Source organism: Neopsephotus bourkii, unplaced genomic scaffold (genome assembly GCF_033783945.1).
Source record: "Neopsephotus bourkii isolate Nb327-2 ecotype Australia unplaced genomic scaffold, CSIRO-AGI_Nbou_v1 NB_768, whole genome shotgun sequence".
Taxonomy (NCBI): Eukaryota; Metazoa; Chordata; class Aves; order Psittaciformes; family Psittacidae; genus Neopsephotus; species Neopsephotus bourkii.
The window spans coordinates 1,292,555-1,313,174 of record NW_026901264.1 but is presented as its reverse complement, the minus strand read 5'-3'; the positions used below and the strand labels follow the sequence as shown (position 1 = coordinate 1,313,174).

Genomic DNA, 20,620 nt, shown 5'->3' with positions numbered 1-20,620 from the left:
CACCAGTTACTAAGAAGGAGAAAAATAACTGGTACAGCTGAACCCAAGACAACATTGCTGTCCTGGGTTCAGCAGTAGCAGTCATTTTTTCTCTTTCTTGGTAGCTGGTGCAGTGCTGTGTTTTGACTTTCGGGCTGGGAACAGAGCTGATAAAAATGATGTTTTGGTTTGGCCAAGGACTTTGTGAGCCTCATGCTCTGCCAGGGAGGAGGGGAAGCCGGGAGGAAGCAGAGACAGGACACCTGACCCAAACTGACCAAAGAGGTATTCCATTCCACGTCATGCCCAGGGGGGAACTGGGAGTTACCCAGAAGGACAGGGGGTCTGCTGGGTCAGACTCATTGTTCAGCGGGTGGTGTTGTACTCTTTTCCCTTGCTATTATCTCTTACCATTGTTGTTACTGGTGGTAGCGGTGGTGATTTGTGTTGTACATTGGTTGCTGGACTGCTCTTATCTCAGCCCATGGGAGTTGCATTCTTTCGATTCTCCTCTCCATCCCTCCGGGAGCAGGGAAGTGGGGGAGCTGCCGGGAGCAGGGGGGATGTGGGCCTCGACTGCTTCCAGCCCGGCACCACTCACTGGGAGCAAGTGCACAAGCTGTCTGGCTGGGTTTAAACCACGACAATTGCTCTTTTTCACCACCAACAGCCATTTTCACACACTAACAGGGCATATATACATGCAAAACAGGAGGCAAAGAGTCAGGTGTTTTCTTATGTCTTTGTGCCTAGCTGTTCTTACCATACCTCACTGGCCACAAATCCCTTGACTATTTCAGTCTGTAAAAACACCCTTAGAAGCTAGAAAGACCTATTTTATTACATATAAGCCCTCCAAACACAAATACTTAAAAGAGTTTTTCACAATATCAGTAATAAAATTATAGTGCAAATGTAACAATTTTTTTTTTAAATATGAACACTCCCCTTCATTTACAATATAATTTTCTTTTATTATCTGCAAAATAAAGCAAAGGCTAAAAATATGGTTTTGAAATTCCACCCTATAAACTTACCTTGAAAAATACACTCTTAGTCACATAAAATTTCAGATCGTTTCGGTTCAAACTATGCATCACAGACATATAGTGATTGTTCCATATACAAATCTGTTGTAGCTTATGCATGATAGGTTTAATATTTGAAATGGTAATGAAAACAAAAACAAGGAACTTCAGAAGAATTTGTAAAAACTAACAAAATATCCAGTTTTATTTAGCTTTCAGCTCAGTGGTTTTAGAAATTAAGCAAAACTTCATACAGAATGAACAGTTTTCTCCTTTGCCAGATAAAGAAGGTTGTATTGCTTGGTCCAGTCAATTACACTGGGTTTGAACCTACCAAAGCAACTGCACTGAAAAAAGTCTGCAAGGTTCTGGAAGCATCCGAGACTGAAAAGGAAAGAAATACCCATTAATAAAACTTAACATAAGAGGACTGCAAGCATCAAACATACACATTCACCATAAGACACTACATAAGACAGACATAAGGCTGTCAATGAAGACAGCTCTGGGAGAAGAAACATAAGCACAGGTCTCCATTGACCATCATTCCTTTGTTGAACTCTTACAACTTGTATTACATTAAAGACTTCTACAACCTGTATTACATTATAGAATGAGAACAAATTAAGTTCACCTCAAATATTAAAAAGTTAGTAAGATCTCATCTGCTCCCACACATGAGGAAACAGAGAGTCCTAGTATAACGGGGAAACCTTGGTACTGGTTTCTCTGTTGAACTAACTACTGCAAGAGAAGGCAGAAAGAAGTCACTTCATAGCTTAAGTCTCTTTCTGAATCTACAGCACACACACACATATTAATGAATAAATTAAAGGACAATATCCCCTCACGCCCAAAATAGTGTCTACTGATGAATGCTATGGACTGATGCTATGGATCCACTATGCTATGCACCTTTTTTTCCTATATATTCAGCCATGCAAGAAAGAACCCCAGCAGCTCTTATGCTGGCAATTTATTTCCCAGCGCAAAGCAAGTTCTCTGCAAGATAAATGAGGTCCACTCCCTTCTCTTAGCACAGCTCCCAACAGGCATGATCAGCACACCCACAGAACACCACTTTTTTGCATTTATGAAACAGTGAAGCAAATCAGTACTGAAATGTGTTTAAAACGTGCTCTTCATGAATACTCACTTGTATGGAGTTCTCCTGAGTGAAACAGCATGTTTAGAAGATTTTCTCTGTATCAGGAGGTTCATTCTTTCATGCGAGGTCAATCCCAAGAATGCAATCTTACCAAAATGAATATGTAAAACATGGTTAAAACACGAACATCACAAATTCAAATTCTGGTGCTACCAAAAGCTACTACTGGGAAGGGAGGGATGGGAAGAGGTTTGCCATATCTAACAAGTAACTACTGCCATAATTAGACTGAAAAGTATGTTTTTACATGTCAATTGGACTAAAACAACCCAGCAAACTGTAACATTAACACTTGTGCTGAGGAGGCAAGCTTATTTGGGATGACTTTACTGTACTGTCAAGACTGTACTTTCACAGATGTCTACAGAAGTTTAAGATTACAGGCATTAAGCACTTATCTCCTCAGATTTTGTCTGTAATCTACCACACAAATTGGTAAAGAAAGATCCTCCAAAAGGACCAAGTAGCTTAGCAAAAAAGATGTAGATGTAAAAAAAAAAAAAAGTAAATGTCAGAGACTCAACTTCTCCCTTTTCTTTATTCCATGTCTTCTTTACTGAGCTTCGTAAAATGAAAGTTGGTTTTTTTTGCATATTTGCTTACCTATTCCTTCTTCCATTTTCTGCTTTTCTTAGCAAAATCTTATACAGTCTTTGCTGAATGCCACATTATCATAAAGCAGTACATTTACAAATGACTGCACACAAAACATGGTAGTTAACTGTAAATATCCTACCTAGAACCGTTTTTTGTTTTTTTCCAGCATGGTATCTCAGTAATGGACGTGATGGAAGGTAAGCATGGACATTACAGACATCTAGCAGTACACACTGCAAGTTGTGGATATTTTTTTTAAACAAGATGGTAAAAAAGGCTTTAGCTCAGTATGCTTAACACATATTCGCATGACACATCTTTCCTAAAACCTGCTAAACAAGCTGTTTCCTACATGTTCTTAAGACAGCTGTTCTCCATCTTGTTTGCATAGCCAAGTGCTGTCTGAGAACAACATAACCAAGAAATTCGACAGTCCCCACCAGGATCTCATCTTTTTATTGCAGTAATGGGATTTAATGCAGTTTAATGATGCACTGCTGAGCTCTGCCATGGAATCTTTGATTCAGGCTAATCACGTTATTGAGTTTTTGTGCCATTTTGGGGGCAGTAATACCGCTTCTATTAGAAAATATCTTTAAATAAGTCTTTATAGGTTTGGAATTTTTGATGACCACTAAACCCAGAACTCAGTGACAGGAATGATTTGCAGGCTGTAATCCTACTTTTAACATGGAAATGCTGAATGCACAAGTACCTATGAAACTGAAAGGAGTGCACTGAGATTTAAGGAAAGCACCTAGATGTGACATTCATCAATCAAAGAAAACAGGCACAGTTCTTATGGGAGCAGATCATGTAGGGAAAAGCTTTAACATGATGACTCTTAAAGAGAGGAGCAGAAACTGAAACAAACTACTACCTGATAAAGCTGAACAATCAGCCACAACAAAGCCCATCCAGTATGAAAACAGGCTAGTACAAACATGTAGAAAACCCACGGGGAACAATAGATTATCTGTGTGAAGTATGTCCATGCTCCATCTTGATGGTAACTTGTTGCACAATGATTTGTCCAATCTGGCAAGATGAATAATCAGTTAATTATGTTATTAGGCCACTTAAGAACTGAACAAGGATTGTTTGCATGGGGAATTAATATTACCTAGCAATATGATCTAGAATACCATGCTTGATATATCATGTTCCCATTTAAAAGCACCCACAGAGATCTGTGACTGCTTGCTATTCTGGCTGCATAATCATTACATTATGTACTTATAACCCACATAACCCCATGTTCCTTGAAGGACCATTCAAGGCACTGACTACATTCGTGATATTATATTGAAATAAGTCATCACCTCTCACTGTCAAGACTTCTGAAATTTTGCTTCATGCACATTTGTAATTTTAGGGCAAGAACTTATCATTTATCCTTAATACCATCATCAACAAAAGAAGACACGATGGTGAAAATGCCAAGAAAGCCGCATTTAGCACTACTAAATAGATGTAAACTGGAACACCTACCTTCTGTAAACTTCTTAAGAGATACTTAAAGCCTACTATACAGACATTTAACCTATGAAAAAAAACCCCACAAGCTAGAAGCAGAGCAACTTCTTTTTGCTTCTGTGTCAGTAGAACAATGAAAAGGTTCTACTTTCCTCCCATGATCCTGCACACAAAGGGAACAGAGAAAACCCATATGCTTTCTGCATATATATAAGACCACCACTAAAAGACAGGAAAGCAACACATGTTCATACAAGTATCCTGCATTCTCCACTGCCATAGCTGGTTCACTTCACTATCTTGAACATTGACCCATTTCAATATAATGTAAAGTAATATAAAACAAAATCTAGAACTTTTTACTTAAAGGTTAGTGGTTAGCTGTATAAATACATTCTAAGGGCTCTACTCTCTCCAAGAAATGTCTCTATTTTCCATTTTGGATTTATCAGTTAGATAGACAGTTCTCAAAGTCATCACTACCTTAAAAAGACACTTTGGCAAGTGTTCAATGTAGCTATTTCCAAATAACAAAAATCAATAAAGCCTTTGCAATAAAGTATTTACAAACTGATTTTCCATTACAATGAAGGCTATCCAGGCTAGAACCTGTAACTGACATTCCTCCACATGGCTGTCCTATTTCACCTAAGATAAATGCTTACTGATATTGTATTTTCCAATGGGCATCCCACTAGAGCTGCAGAGTAGCTCTTACTCAGCACACACGTAAGTAGACATTTGACCAAAGACTCAGATATGATGTATTTTCATTTAAAGATGGAATTCCAAGATAGTAGCACTGCTGAAATATGGTATTATTTGTGCAAGTATCATCATGCTTGCTGGAAATGAAATACTGAAAACTGAAGACCATACACACACATCTTCGAAAGATAACTTGAAATAAATTCATGGATACATACACAGAAGAGTTCCATAAAGCACCCAGACACCGGTCATAGTAAGGAAAGACAGGAACAGCAGGTAGTAACAATGGTTCCCAATGCCTGAATTTGAGACAAGATAAAAAAAAAGGTTGACTTTCTAAAATTCAGCAGTACTTGCATTTCCCTTTAAGTTCATAGGACTAAGAAGTCAGCCAGATTTCTCTCTTCTTCAGAGCATGCCTTTAGCTGTTTTGGCTAGATGAGGACTAACTGTGCAACCACAGCTCTAAATATGCACAGTACAGTTGTCCCTTATAACTGAAAAATCTAAGCTGTTCAATTTAATCGTTTGACCTTTGTGTGCTTCAGAACTGCAAACACAGGCATGAAAAACCCCAGACTTCTGTCAGAGAAACTGTTACATGAAGATACACAAATATTTTCCTTTAAATTACAATCAGTATTGATCAAAGCTTTGAAACAATGCATCAGAAGGATGTCTCACCACCACAATACATTGCTACAGATAGAAAATTCTAACTTTTCTGTCTTGAGCATCACCAGCAATGAGACAGAAAGGAAGAATATGCTTGCTTCCCAGAGTACTGATGTAAACACCATCCTTGGAAGTAAGTGTTCACAGACTGTGTAGATGAGGCCCTCAGTGACCTGGTTTAGTGGTGGCCTTGGCAGTGCTGGGGGACTTGATAATCCTAAAGGTCTTTTCCAACCCAGCTGATTCTGTAAAAGTGGGAGTTTCTCAAAGAACACCAAAACAAAGCGCTCTACAGGGTTAAATGGTCCATCTGCTCCACTGCACTGTCTCTAACAGTGACAACGGACATCAGTCCAGGAGGACATGTGAGGCTGGCCACTTTCTTCAGCTCATTCTCCTCATCCACAGCTTCTGTCTTAAAATCAGATACGTACACACTTTTCTAGTTCTTTTAGTAGCTACTTTTGGACACACTGTACAACCATTTGTCTAATCCCTTTCTGAACCTTTTGATGCTGCCTGTATCTACAAACTCTTATGGCAGCAAGCTCCAAATTTCCTCTGCCTGCAATGTAAAGACTTTTTTTTTTTTCTTTACCAATTTTAAATCCAGATGCTATTCTCACTGAGCCTTCCCTAGTATGATGTGCCTGGCAAATACCAGTTCTGCATTCACTTTAGCCACCTATTTCATTGCTTCCTGTTGTTCCTGTTACTCTTTCTCTCAAAAGCAGAAGTCTCAGACTTTTTGGTCCCTACTTCCAGGCTGACCAACCCATCTCTTTAACAATTACAGTTGCCTTTCTCTCAAAAATCATTTCCCTCTGGCACCTATCAGTAAGCCCTTCAGCATCAACTATGTATTCTTACATGGGGTGTGCTCTCTCTCTCAGGAGATAAATGTTATTTCTGCAACTTTTTAAATATGTGGCATTTTCTAATAAAATAAACCCTCTCACCAATGCACTGTCCAGTCCACAGAGAATGATGATCGTATCTGGCTACACATGAATCACAAGCAAGGCAATGCACAGATCTCAAAGGCTTCCTTACCTAGTTGAGGGGAAAGAAAAGAATACAGCCATAGAAAAAGCATCTATTTCACTAAACCTTAGAGCATCTACTCATGGGCATCATCATATTTTGTTCTCTATAACATAAATTTACTTTGTACAACAAACGTATTTTATACTCTAACAGACTCACAACAAGCAACATACACAAGAACTATGAATCTTAATTTTACAAAAAAAATAATAGAATTATTTTATTAAGATTAGAGTCCAAGGATATCAAAGCATCTCTTTTGTCACTATAAAAGAAAAACGTAAATCTAAATAACACAAAACAAACTATGCATCTAACACTTACATGACAAGCAATAAGAAGAAAGCGTTTTATAGCAGTACTGAGTAAAAGCCAGGTTCAAAAAGCAAACAAATACCAAAACCTCACTTACAAGACATGATGTGCAAAACATTCTGAAGTCCAAGGAATTTGCTTCTGCAAGAGCTACAATGTTCTGAAAGACAAAGTAGTTTGTGCTTGTGTTTGGATCGCATTTCCAGAGGGATGTGAAGATGTTTACATTAGGCCTTTCACAACTCATCAGCATTTTGAGTGCCAAGCATTGATAGGAATAAGTGCTTGATGTTTAAAAAAGGTCTGTGAGAAACACCAAACAGCAAAGACTGATGTAACTCCCCCCATGCAGAATTATCCAGAAAACTATCTCCGTTGCCAAAATTAATTAATCATGTGGATGAAGTATTCTTCAAAATGAGATGGTCTTAAGGCCATCTCATCTATCCATGCCAAGTGCAAGGTCCTACACCTGGGAAGGAGCAATCCCAGGCACAGCTACAGGCTGGGCAGAGAAGAGATTCAGAGCAGCCCTGTGGATAAAGACGTGGGGGTGTTGGTTGATGAGAAACTTAACATGAGCCGGCTGCAGTGTGCACTCACAGCCCAGAAAGCCAACCCTATCCTGGGCTGCATCAAAAGCAGCATGACCAGCAGGTCGAATGAGGTGATCCTGCCCCTCTACTCTGCTCTCATGAGACCTCACTTGGAGTATTGTGTGCAGTTCTGGTGTCCTCAACATAAAAAGGACATGGATCTGTTGGAACAAGTCCAGAGGAGGGCCACGAGGATGATCAGGGGACTGGAGCACCTCTTGTATGAAGACAGGCTGAGAAAGTTGGAGCTGTTCAGCCTGGAAAAGGCTGCTTGGAGACCTCATAGCAGCCTTCCAGTACCTGAAGGGGGCCTATAAGGATGCTGGGGAGAGACTCTTCCTTAGGGACTGTAGTGATAGGACAAGGGGTGATGGTTTTAAACTTAAACAGGGGAAGTTTAGATTGGATATAAGGAGGAAGTTCTTTACTGTTAGGGTGGTGAGGCACTGGAATGGGTTGCCCAGGGGGGTTGTGAATGCTCCATTCCTGGCGGTGTTCAAGGCCAGGTTGGACAGAGCCTTAGGTGACATCGTTTACTATGAGGCACCCCTGCCCATGGGAGGGGGGTTGGAACTTGCCGATCTTAAGGTCCTTTCCAACCGTAACTATTCTATGATTCTAAGATACAAGATACTTCTCATGTAGTCAGCCAGACCTCAGAGATATGAGAGCTGCTGTCTTCACTGCTCTGTCATGCATACTAGGTAGACAACATTTCCTAGTCCTGTGGCAAAAAGTTCAAAACGCAGTTCTCACTGGCAATCTGAACAAATACAACCTCTTGGAGAGTAATGAAATCACAAACACAATGCTTTCCTTAATCCACAAGTTGGGGAGACCAAATATCAAAGTCCCTGCTGATTTCTTTTTGCCATTCTAAGACAGAGCTAGGAAATTGCATGTCATTTACATGATGCCTAACCACAAAAATCAAACCATTATATGCATCTTGAAAGCTTCTAACAAAATCTATGTTATTTCTAGCCTTTGAGTTAGAAATGTCTAGTTTTATGAGCACCGAGAGTTGTAGGAAAGCATTGTGAATATCTCTTGCTAACCTGAGACAACTGGAGTGGCAACCATTCAAAATTCACATTTATGAAGTGAAGTTCTATGTGAGTTTATATCACAGATAACAACAGTGGTTCTGTACACTGTTTTGCCAAAGGTCACATTTCAGTGAAGACGGAAGCAAGGCCATTATGGCAGGATTATGAAGATAAGGAAACAAGCAGTAGAAGGACACATTATCTACTATCTACATTGTTCAATGCTGTTGCTAAAAACCCTTCATATTTCACTGCTTTCAAGACTAACAAAACTGCACATGATGACGAATATGATCATCTCTTGCACCAGATGAGCCCTTCCCTCTGTTTTTATGAAGTCACCTACCTCTTTCCTTTCTTTTTCTGAGGTCTTAATATATCCAGGATCAGTTCTCCAAGTTTTATAGAAATAATAAAGCAGACCCACCATGCTGAGCATGACAGTGATTTCAAGAATTCTATCTGTTCCATGTAATATTCAGGTTAAGGAATATATTCTATCACTGCTATCTGTCAAAGAAAATACTCTAAAACTAGTTTATTACTTCACAAGCAACACACAAAAAGAAAAAGAATAAATTTCACTTTTCTAGGAGGATCCTTTCTGCCTTTTAGAGGACATCATATTGCAGAAGTTGAATACTCTGCCCAGTTTGAGCACTTGAGAAGACTTTTACAACTGCACAAACAATATAGCTGTCATCCTGACTAGCAGAGTGCAGATTTTTGCCTTTGAGTGTTTCACAGGTTCAAAGTGAATTCAATTTCTTCTTTTTCTCACTCAAGTTTGTCTATTTGATTGCAATACCAATCAGACATGCATAGCAGACATGCATAGTTTTTGAACTTCCAACAGCTGTGCGATTTGGCTAACTGCAGCACACACCCCGAAGTCACTGAACATGCCTGTACTGTTTTCTAGGTCCTGCCCTCCTGTTTGTTTTAGCTAAAACCACTAAGTAAACTCAGACAGAAAGATGCAACTGGAAATCATCCTGGAAATACCTTTGTCACTACAAAAAACTATACTAAGCACACACTGACAAAACACTTCTGAAGGTAATGGGATAGCTACTGGGAATCCTTCTTCTCTCACAAATATATGATAAAATCCATGGAATCACAGAATGGTTGGGATGGAAGGGATCTCAAAGTTCATCCAGCTCCAACTCCCTGCCATAGGCAGCGATACCTTCCACTAGAAGGGGCTGCCCCAAGCCCTGTCCAACCTGGCCTTAACACTGCCAGGGATGGGGCAGCCACAGCTTCTCTGGGCAACCTCTGCCATGATGATCAAATGACAAACTTCTGGTCTAATTAGACATTTTTCCTCTTGCATACCATTTGCTTTTACCCAGTGGCTGACTATTTTCATTTAAGTCTATGGAGAGAATTCATCTCTCATGAATGCCGTAGAAGCAGATTGAAATTCAGTACGGTTATTTGCTGCAACATCTCTAGCAGACAAATTATTATGCAAGAGGGAGGATATACAGTCATTAGGAACATGATTTTTACACTAGGTACTCAAAACATCTGTATGTCAGGTGAAAGGGGGAGAACAACATGTCAAGATTAACTGTCTCTATACAGCAACAGAGGACTGAGGAGGGGGACAAATTTCACAACAATTAAATCCAAACATTGACCTTGAGAGCCCAGATAGCTAAAGAACAGTCCATGATACCACCAAGGAGCAGTCAGAGCTCCCAAGCCTGGATTTCATCTCCAGTGACCTCTCAATTGCTATATAACCACACAATGTGAATAACTCTTAAAGACCAAGTTCTGCAACCTCAAGGTTGTTTTGTCTTACAAACTAACAATATTGCAGATACCTCTAATTAAAATCTAGATGATAAATTATGACATATTAGCACTGAATTTTAGCAGACCTATAGCTGTGTTAGGGCTGAGAGAAGCCCTTAATTAGAATGGCTGGATTTTCATTCAGTCTAGAGGATCAGTTTGACAGTTTGATAAATACAGCTAACTAAAACAGTGAACAATTTTATAACACTCAAATCTGTGAGCAGCTCCAGAAGGAAAACACATTCACGAGGAAAAGGGCTAGATACTGAAATGGAAACTATCCACTTGCCCATGTCACCAAGCTCTGGCTAGACCTTCAAGAATATTGCTCTGCTCCCTACCTTCAGCAGAGTGCCTGACTCAACATCCTACTGTTGGAATTTGATCTACTTTTCATGTATATGACACCAAGAAAAATCTTAAAACTTCACAGTGTAACCCTGAATAGCATGATTTTCATTTAGACAAGCATATGCATGTATCCCCACAGGGAATATACTTGATCAGTTTTCCCAAGTTAATCCTGATTAATTCTATTAAGGACATCTTAATTGGGAACAATACAAAAGAAAACGCCATTTAAAGGATGAAGTAATCAAAAATTTCATTAAAACTGTGTAGCACTGTATTTCAGCTGGTTTAGCACAAAATTATTTACAGTTCTAAGTATGTCTCTAAAGGGTTTTTTCATAAAAATCAACCAATGAATAAACAGAGGTCTCCTGTGTAACTTCCTAGGGCAGCGGTGGAATCTCTGTCCCTGGAAGTGTTCGCAAACCATGTAGACAAGGCTGTCAGTGCCATGGTTTAGGAGTAGCTTTGGCAATGCTGGGGTAAAGGCTGGACTTGATGATCTTAAAGGTCTTTTCCAACCCAGTTGATCTTATGTTTCCATAAGCGCAGGGCACTGAAAAGCAAGCGTAAACTACTACAACTTTTTTGTACTAATCAGTGCAAAGCCTCTTGAAAGAAAGCAAAGGAAACGTAGAAATTACTTCACTGCACACTAAGGATGCAGCATAACCTGTGAATGGATAGGAGACTGGAAGATCTACTTCGGAGAGACCTGAAGAAATTTGTTCCTTGTTTTTTTGGTGGTAAGGATACTGTTTTTATTTTAAAAAGCAGAAGCATGAATTTCACTGACTGTCAAATCCTTGTCATTTTAGAAAGAAGAGATGTTTATTATTAATGCATTCGTTATCCTGTTATACCACATGCCAAAATACATTAACCTTCCTAATTGAGACTCTCATACAGTAAAGTCACATGGACATGTTAAGAGACAATCAGGTTTATAACCAAGATGCCTTCCTTTTCATATTCCAGGAAGATAAGAAATAGTTCAGATTTATACACAAATTATCTGATACAGATAAAAAGGTATAAATTTTTAGTCCATATATAACTTGAAATTAAAGTCAAATTTATTTTACCCCTGCCTGATGGAAGTAAACCAGTCTTACCAGATGTTAACAGTCACGTAGAATTATCTGGCACTGCTCATTACTACTTGCATGACCAGGCCTACAGTTATTAAGAACTGTTAGGGAGAGTTCTATTGAATTTCTTGCGTATAAAGGATATCAGGCAGGAACCAGAAAATCCAGGTCACAGACATCCAAAATATGGAACTTAGCAGAAATGCTGTGGGAAGGTACCTTAGATTCTTGAGCCCCACAAGTTGCCTAAAAAGGATGTTAAAAGAAAAAAAAAAATTAAAAAAATGTATTTAAACCATAACTCCGCAGAGTATCCACCATCTGCTCAGTTATTTTTAAAATTTCACACATGCAGTGCACTTCACATCTCTCAAAGTAATCAGTTCTCCTCACTCAAATGCATTATTCAGCCAGATGTGCAGGGAGTTAACTGCAACAAATTAAACTGCAGAGTGCTCTACTCCAGCCTGGTATTAAATATCAGAAGTGCTGCAGCAGTGGGTGAAAATTGCAATCTCTGTCTATTTGCACATTGCTGTAGAAACTGTTGAAAAAAGCAGGAAAGCTGTGAAACATCTCAGGATAACACTGGGAACTCTGGGGAGCAGGAGGGGATGGAATGGTTCATTAAAGCTCATGCTGTGCCACAAATACAGACGGAAAATTGAGATAAAGTACATTTCTGAGCATTGTGCATTGACATTGACATCATACTGGCAGCAGATCTTCAGTAACACCCTCTTTATCACTAAAATTAGCTAGTGGGCCTGCTTAAACACTTTAGTGGTTTGGGGTTTTTTACCCAAATTTTTCAGTGAAACTATTATTTTGCACACCTAAAGACATTCCATTTCTATGGTCATTCTAAAAAGTACATATATTTAAATCCTTCACATACACTGCAACCATTTCTCAGGAAGTATTTTTTTGCTAAGTGAAACTAAACTCTGAAAAGAATATTGCAATAGGTACCTTATATGGTATCTGTACCAACGAAATACATGTATAGAGAGAAAGAGCCACAAACCTCACAAACAGAGCCATCCCAAACAGCAGGAAGAGGAGCAGACCTCCTTTCAAAAGCCAAGAATCAGAACTTAAGTTCATGACGTATCCTATGGCCCACATAAATGTCAAGGAAGATGCAAACAGCAGGACGAGCTATTAAGATTATTATGGTTAAAATATGACAAAGTATTCAAGCAGGACTTACTTCAAAAGTATTTAGCTAATGTAATAACAAATGCTGAAAGGCTCAAGATAGGTAAGGTAAGGTGATAGACAACACAAAATCCCCACCCAAACCACTGCTACATGCTTTAAAGAATTTCGGTTTTGTGCACCCAGTTTCAGAAACCATAGGTGATCCTCTTGTTAGGAAGGAGTTGGCCTGCATTATTATTCTAAACACAGACTGCTCTAGATTTATTTCTTAGTTTTTACTCAGGAAATTACCTCATATTTCTCTACTATTTTCAGCAACATATCATTTCTTCTGCTCCGCATTCTTTCTTCCTCTTTTACCATATAAACCATGAAGCGATTCAGACTTTGATAAGCAAGGTCACATGGTGTCTCTCCCTTTAACAACAGAAATGTTTAGTTATTTATGCACTTAACACGTATATGCTTTCCCTTTTAACAGAAGCAATAAATAAATATAGCTAAAACAAGAATAACTGGGCAATCACTTCCCAGCCCCTCCCCTTTTATTTTAAGGCAAGAAAAAGCTAAATTCAGAGTTTTAACATGCTTAATCCAGTGCTTTGTAGTTCAGAAAGCTGCTGCTTGTTTTCAGATTGCATCTGTTCGAGTTACCTGCTGGACTGTCTCCAACAACCTGAAGCACTGAACTGAAAGAGGGAGAGAGGGCAACAAAATTTGCAAAAGAAAATCAGTGACTGAAAGGCTCAGCTGTTCATATAATGAATATTGCAAAGATTCTCTGCATCCATACTTTCAGCCACACCACAAGAAAGGGGATAATTCCTTTCGGGAAAGACTAAGAACCTCCTAGTCAACCCCCAGTGCAAAGGATACCCGAAGTGGAGAGGACTCAGGTTTTTCTTTACATTCATTTTACACACCCATGTGCCATGGAATGAAGTATCATGAAAGAAATTGTACCTTGACATTTTTTATGTCCAGGCTAGCACCAGCTTCCAGCAACAGATCCACTGCACTAGTATTTCCCGATGCTATTGCCCAATGCAGTGCAGTATTCTTTTGAACATTGTCTACAGCATTGAGAGAGGGGTTAAACTTTAAGAGAAGCCTCGTGGGTTCTGGTCTAGGTGAAAATAAAGTATAAAAGTTAACAGACAGAAAATCTTTGATATGAAGATATGAGTATCTTGGAATATGAAGAAGATACTGGATATGAAACTTTTGAACATCTTATAAAAGACACTGTTCCTCTCTGTGAAATAACAGCAGATACACAAAGCCTTGTTCAGACCCTGCTCATCAACAGTAAATCTTGAGTTTACAGTTCAGGACCTGGCTCCAGGGTTTTTCTCCAGACTATATTATTTTACCATTTTAACAAATATGGAGTCTATACACATGTTGTATACAGACCAGGTTTTGAGCAACCTGGCCTAGTGGAAGGTGTCCCTGCCCACGGCAGGGAGGTGGAACTGGATGAGCTTTAAAGTCTCCCTTCCAACCCAAACCGTTCTGTGATTCTATGATCGCATCTTTCTACAATACTGCACATCAGCTTACATCTTCAAATTTTATTTATTCTAAATGCAGCCACCTCTTGATTTTGATTTCTGGGAAAGCATAATAATGCTGCACATGGTTCAGTCACAAAACTAAGTTTATTTTAGAAATTCTTTTGACTTTCTTTGCTATGTCCAATTAGCCACTTCATAACTCCTGATCTCTGAAATACTGAATATTTTAGTACAACTAAAAGGGAAAAAAATGTCAGTTTAACAAAAAAAAATTCACAAGATTCACCTCACTGCTTCTTGGGTACAACAGATTCTTCTGAAGTTACTTGCTACTTACCCAATGGCTTTTTGTGCTGCTAACATTAAAGGTGTTTGTCCATTGAAGTCTGTTGTGTCTACGTTCTAAGTACAAGAAAAAGATAACAAGCACATGATTACCAGGGATTTCAGGAGACAGAGTTAGATGGTCAGATTTGGAGCTATACAACTGGCTTAGCTGCACTAACAGAAAGAAAATGGAAAGAAACCAAATTGTACCAGCCAAGAAGCCGATGCTCATTTAAAAATTTTTCTCTTTGCTCTGTGAGCATTCCATGAGCATTCCCTTCCTAACACACTGAGTCTCCACTAAGGACATTTTTAAGGGAACCATGTTAACCACATTTCTTGTCCTGTTTTGCACAAAGATATTATACATAAAATGGAGTTTGAAAAGCAATGTTAACCACCTTCTTTGTATGAACAGAAGTAAATAACAGAATGTTCAAGTACAAAAAACTGGTTTATTAAAACAACAACAAAAAAAAGGATTACATATCTTACAACATAATTATTTAATCATCTAACTTGCATTACCTAATAGTCTTCACAATGAAAATTTCCTTCTTCCCTGCTTCCACCCACTGTTAAGTCAAAGCAGAATAACTTAAATGTTTAATCACTTGAATTTTTTAGTTGAAGATAGATGGGCTAAAAGCTTCCTTAAGTCTGGGATGTATACCATCCATACCTACATTCTAGAAGTCAGTCACTCTACTAGAGAGCTCTATGAGAAACTTACCAAATCTTTAAATCTTAATACTCAGTCCTTCAAAGAAATAATCTAGATCACGTAAAACTCTACTCTTATTTTTATTAGCAAATTATTACACTTGGAATTAATTCTGCTTATTTCAGATGTAAGTTAAGCAGAAATCAACTAGAGTAGATACAATATAAAAGGACAGAATATACAAACATTTGTAATATAGAATTCAGACCTAGGCTGGTCATCTATTTTGCACACTTCAATTGATGGACAATTGCACAGACCATTAGTTATAAAACTGTAATCAAATAGTAAATGCTTCCTGATGTAGATATGGCATATTGTGCTTTTTGTTCTCAGGTAAGAGCCAGTTACTTTACAGCACCACAAATCTGCGCAGTCTTAACAACTCTCCTTAAACGCTCTCAATTGTGTGTGAATGTGACAAGAACAGGGGAGGGTATTAAAACAAAAAACCAAACACATATAAATGATGAATAATTTAAGTTACTCTGAACTTGGGGCACAGGGAAATAGCTGTCAAATACCTGCTTGTCATCTAGAAAACAAAGCAGTTAATTCTGAAACGTATCATACACAGAGGTATGTACTCAAAGTAGAAAACAACAGTGGGACATCAACAACATACCTGGCCTTTGGATATGAGGTAAGCAACAATGGGAACGTGTTGGAACAGCACTGCTAAATGAATGCTACTGAATCCTTCCCCATCAATAAGACTGGGATCTGCTCCACATTTCAACAATAGCATGACCATAGGTAGATGTCCTTGTCTGTAATAATACATAAAATGAAATTAGAAATGACAAAAAAGGCAGACATTCTAATGAAATCATTGCCTTAATAATTCTCATGGGTACTCTGAAAAAGAATCTGTTCAAATTGTTGTGGTTTTATTAAGGAAATTACTTTTTTTTAAATTAAATTTTATAGCAGAAAATTGTATTAAAAATACATCTTAATAGATCAACCTAAGGCAAACCATTAATTTAGAATACAATGGTTATTCTACAGTAATTTCTCCTGTGAGCAATCTTCCTCTGAAGAAGTATCTAACTTTGGCAGAAGACTAAGACAGCCCAGTAGAAAGTACTGATCTCCTGATATGAAAATCTGCATTCAGAGAAGTTATCCCAGAATAATTACTTAAGGCTATGCTTCTTCCCAGATGAGCAGTGCTTTTGTTCTTTTGGTCATTTAACTCAAATACTGACCTAGAAGCCAAAGTTGAATGATTTTAAAAGTATCACCTGATGTCATCTAGAGCATATCCAGAAAGAGCAGATCCAAACTGACGTTAAACATATGCAAGCACCAATAGACACCATCGCCCAGGAAGACACTGCATGCTAGGGGGTTGGAACTTGATGAACTTTAATGTGCCTTCCAACCCAATCCATTCTATAATTTTATGTTTGTGGTGGCAGCTCTAAGGAACCCAGGAGAAAAAGCTGGTGGCACTGGGAGATAAAGGCCAAAGTCCTCCCTACATGCCTCTGAACAACAAGGTGGCTTACAGTGGTCCTACTGCTATAAACTTGTGTTTCAAGTCCAGGACTGGCAACACTGAGTCTAATGAGAGCACACCAAGGTGTGGTGTGCAGAAGCTAAGAAGTGTTTAGTACAGAAGATAAAACAATTGAAAGCATACTAACTAGACAGGCTGCTGAGGGGAACGGTGACCACAAATTTTTCAGACTTAAACTGCGCCCTAATAAGCACCACCAGCAATCTTCAGTACCCTAATATAACAAACTTTCTTTGCCCTAAGGCAGGACTTAGGAAGTCTGAACAGCACTGTTCCAGCCCCAGAGAAACTTCAAAATGGGAGTTCAAGTGACTGAAGCACAGATACTCACATAACTCCGTGGCTTGCAAAGCCACCAGGGATCAGAGAACAGATTTCACCACTACTATGCACATGCTGCAAAATCTCTTATACCTCAATAAATTAAACCCACCAGTGTTTGATTTACAATGACCACTGCTGTACTACACAAAATGCTACTATGACTGTTAATACTAACAGATTTACAATAGGAGTTGCAAGCAGCATACCTAACGGCCCAATGAAGGGGAGTTGAATTCAAATCTCCACCTAGCTGATCCACTATTGCACCTTTGGAAATATAATACCTGTGTAACAGGAACATTAAGATTAAGAATAGCCAAAAACATTAAAACATGATACTAAGGATAAAATAGCTCTAGTAGTAAATAGCTTGGAACAAAAATTCACTTAGAGAAGCAAATGGACAAGAGGATTTTTTCAGTAAAGAATGCTGGTTTGAAAAAATGGTTAAGAACAAATACAGTCATTAGCAAGGCACTTATAAAATCAGCTTCAATCTTTGTTTAAAAAACCAACGCAGGAAAATCTAATGATTTCATGTACTATGTAATTTTACATATAAAGAAACCAAGGTAATTTTACATTTAAGTGACATTCTCACAAATGTAATTGGGTTAAAAATGTGAATTTTATGCTTTTCTTCCCAAACAAAGTTTGCTTCTTTTGAAGTAAAATAGTGGCAAAGTGATTATAAACAACGGAGGCAGAATACTCATGTTACTTTCCCAAGGACTCTAGAGCTTACTTAACCAGCTCCTGTCTGTTGTTTATTGCTGCCCAGTGAAGAAGAGTCACATTTTCTTTGTCTGGTTGTCGAACATCATATCCCGCTTCTACCAATTCTTTGCATCGCTCTATCATTCCATATCTTAAATGAGAAAAAAATAATCAATATACTTATCATCCATTTGTTAAGTATCCCCCAGTTTAGAGACAGCCACATACTAAAGAAAAACAAATCTCATCAAGAATCACCAGCAGCTCCTATTTCAGCGAATTTCACATTGCATTCAGTGGAAGTCTAGCAAAAAGAGTTGGCCTGAACCTTGATGAACAGAACTTTCTACCTAACTAATATGGTTGAGATACTATTGTTTCTGATAAAAATGCTTGCAACAATACTTTTAAATTATTTTCCTTCTTTCGCTATGGGGAGAAAACTAAACTAAAATTTTCCTTTGCAAAAACAACCAACCTGGCTCACATTTGAGGACACTCCCACCTATTTCAACATTCTGCACACATAGAACATATACTTACTGTGTAGCCTTGACAATATCACAAATGCTGGGGTCTTCAACGACGGGATACAGTCCTGGTAGCACTGGGAGATCTTTATCCCCATGGACACTGTGGCAGTTGTGCATATGAGGTCGATGAGGTCCATGGCAATGGCCTTTACACTGTTGGTTAACAAAGCATCTGTCAACAAACACTTTTCATATACTGTACACCACACCTCCTTATTGTATTAATAAGAATAAGCAAGCTCATTTAAAGCACAGTTAAAGCCATCTGACAAGAGACTAGTCCTTTTATTTAGCACAGGGACATGGAAGATGGAAGAGTGACGGTTAAGATCCATCAGTTACAAAGGATATTAAGCACCTTGCAGAGCTGGCTCCTGTCAAAACACCCTTACCTACAGCAATGCTGCCATACTAGAAATGCCAGCCTATACCTACAAGAAACCTGGAAAGGAACTTTTTACAAGGATATCCTAGTGATTAGGTAAGGGGAAAAGGCCTTAAACTAGAAAAGGAAAGATTTGGATTAGGTAAGATAGGTTAGGTAAGAAAGGTTTGGATTAGGTAGGATAGGTTTAGATAAGTTCTTCCCTGTGAGGGTGCTGAGGTGCTGGCACAGGTTGCCCAGAGAAGCTGTGGCTGCCCCATCCCTGGCAGTGTTCAAGGCCAGGCTGGACAGAGCTTGGAGCAACCTGGTCTAGTGGAAGGTGTCCCTGCCTGTGCCAGGGGGTTGGGACTGGGTGAGCTTTAAGGTCCCTTCCAACCAAAACCATTCTGTGATCTCTTGAGCAGGTTTTGAACCGCCAGAACAGTTGGAATCCACAGGGCCCGCCGGCAGGGCGGTTCCAGGAGAGGAGCCCTCCAGGAAGAACACGGGCCTCCCCTCACTGTTAAGCGCGGCCGCAAGAGCCCTCACGAGCCGGCGGACACCTCCCGCTCCCTCCCTGCTCTCTGCGAGGAAGCCCCCGCCCTCCTCAGCCTCGCACGGGGCTGCGAGGGCCCGCCCAGTGCCCCCAACCCCACGGGAGCGGGGCAGCCCCAGCAAAGGGTGCACAGCGGGTCCGGCGCCTCTCCCTGGCTCCAACCGCCTGCACCCCGCCGACAGCCTGTCGCCGGAGCCCGAAACCGCCGGCCGGCCCCAGCCGTCGCCTCACGGGGCCTCGGGGCCCTCAAGAACTAGGCAGCGAGGCCCTGGACTAACCGAGGGCAGGCCCAGCACCCCTCCCCCCAGCGCTCCCGGGGCTCCCCTCACCGCCGGGCCGCCACCAGCCATCCTCGCTGTGCCCACAGCTCCGCGCCTGCCGCAGCTTCCTGCTCCCGCTTCCTGGTTACCGGCTACGGGGGGCGGGCCCGGGCCCTAACGGCCCGGGCAGCCGCGGTGCGGGCTAGCTATATCCCGCGGCCTCACCTGGGGCGCTGTGCCTCAGCCGGCCGCGGCAAGAAGGTCTGGCCGACAGCGGTATAGCCGCAGTTCTCGCCTACGAAGGACTTAAGAAGGGTATAACTTTCCCGCTCACACCACCTCGTACAACAGGAGGAGCCCAGAGGACGCCTGGAAGCAGCACAGAGTTCTCAGTAGGTTTTAAAATGGGAGGAGGAGTTTGCAATCCTCCTAAAGCTTGCAAGTGTATTGACACCTGGTAATGTTATAAGCAAATACTACAGTATGAAAGGTTACCAAAGAATTATCCCAGTGTGGAGCCCACTGCCTCATTGCTAGCAGTCCAAGCACTGGTCAAAACACTGGGAGAGGAGAGTGTACAGGCTCTATTATAAGGCATGTAAAGCAGGGGCAGAAGAAGAGTTATTAAGGCAATCATAAACCCATTCTCCACTGCTCTGGGGTTTGATCTTGCAACCTTTGTAACAGTCGTTTGGCATGTCTCTGTATTTCTTG

General features: G+C 40.0%; 1 protein-coding gene across 2 annotated transcripts; it reads right to left on the bottom strand.

The window, feature by feature from the left end:
• Positions 1-1,182: 1,182 nt before the first annotated feature.
• On the bottom strand, positions 1,183-20,060 carry ZDHHC13 (zinc finger DHHC-type palmitoyltransferase 13). Of its 2 annotated transcripts, none has more exons than XM_061355021.1 (17): positions 19,976-20,060; positions 18,737-18,879; positions 18,222-18,344; positions 17,683-17,760; positions 16,253-16,397; positions 14,914-14,978; positions 14,023-14,185; positions 13,351-13,476; positions 12,923-13,056; positions 12,041-12,141; positions 8,988-9,112; positions 7,094-7,156; positions 6,594-6,687; positions 5,175-5,258; positions 3,653-3,810; positions 2,164-2,261; positions 1,183-1,391 (listed from the first exon to the last, which is right to left on the bottom strand). In XM_061355021.1, exons 1-17 carry the CDS (start codon positions 19,994-19,996, stop codon positions 1,256-1,258), a joined length of 1,857 nt encoding a protein of 618 aa, XP_061211005.1. In that variant the 5' UTR covers positions 19,997-20,060; the 3' UTR covers positions 1,183-1,255. The 2 variants fall into 2 exon arrangements, with proteins under 2 accessions (XP_061211005.1, XP_061211004.1); XM_061355020.1 differs by having other exon boundaries at positions 19,925-20,023.
• Between the last annotated feature and the right edge of the window lie 560 nt (positions 20,061-20,620).

Excerpts from the sequence above, each read along its gene's own strand:
- ZDHHC13 (XM_061355020.1), bottom strand. The coding sequence starts at position 19,996 with ATGGCTGGTGGCGGCCCGGCGGTGAGGGGAGCCCCGGGAGCGCTGGGG. Across the intron at positions 12,142-12,922 it reads GGGATGGCTCTGTTTGTGAG|GCAACTTGTGGGGCTCAAGA; the intron begins GTTTGTGGCTCT and ends CATCCTTTTTAG. Across the intron at positions 2,262-3,652 it reads TGATTGTTCAGCTTTATCAG|ATTGCATTCTTGGGATTGAC; the intron begins GTAGTAGTTTGT and ends CATTTTGGTAAG.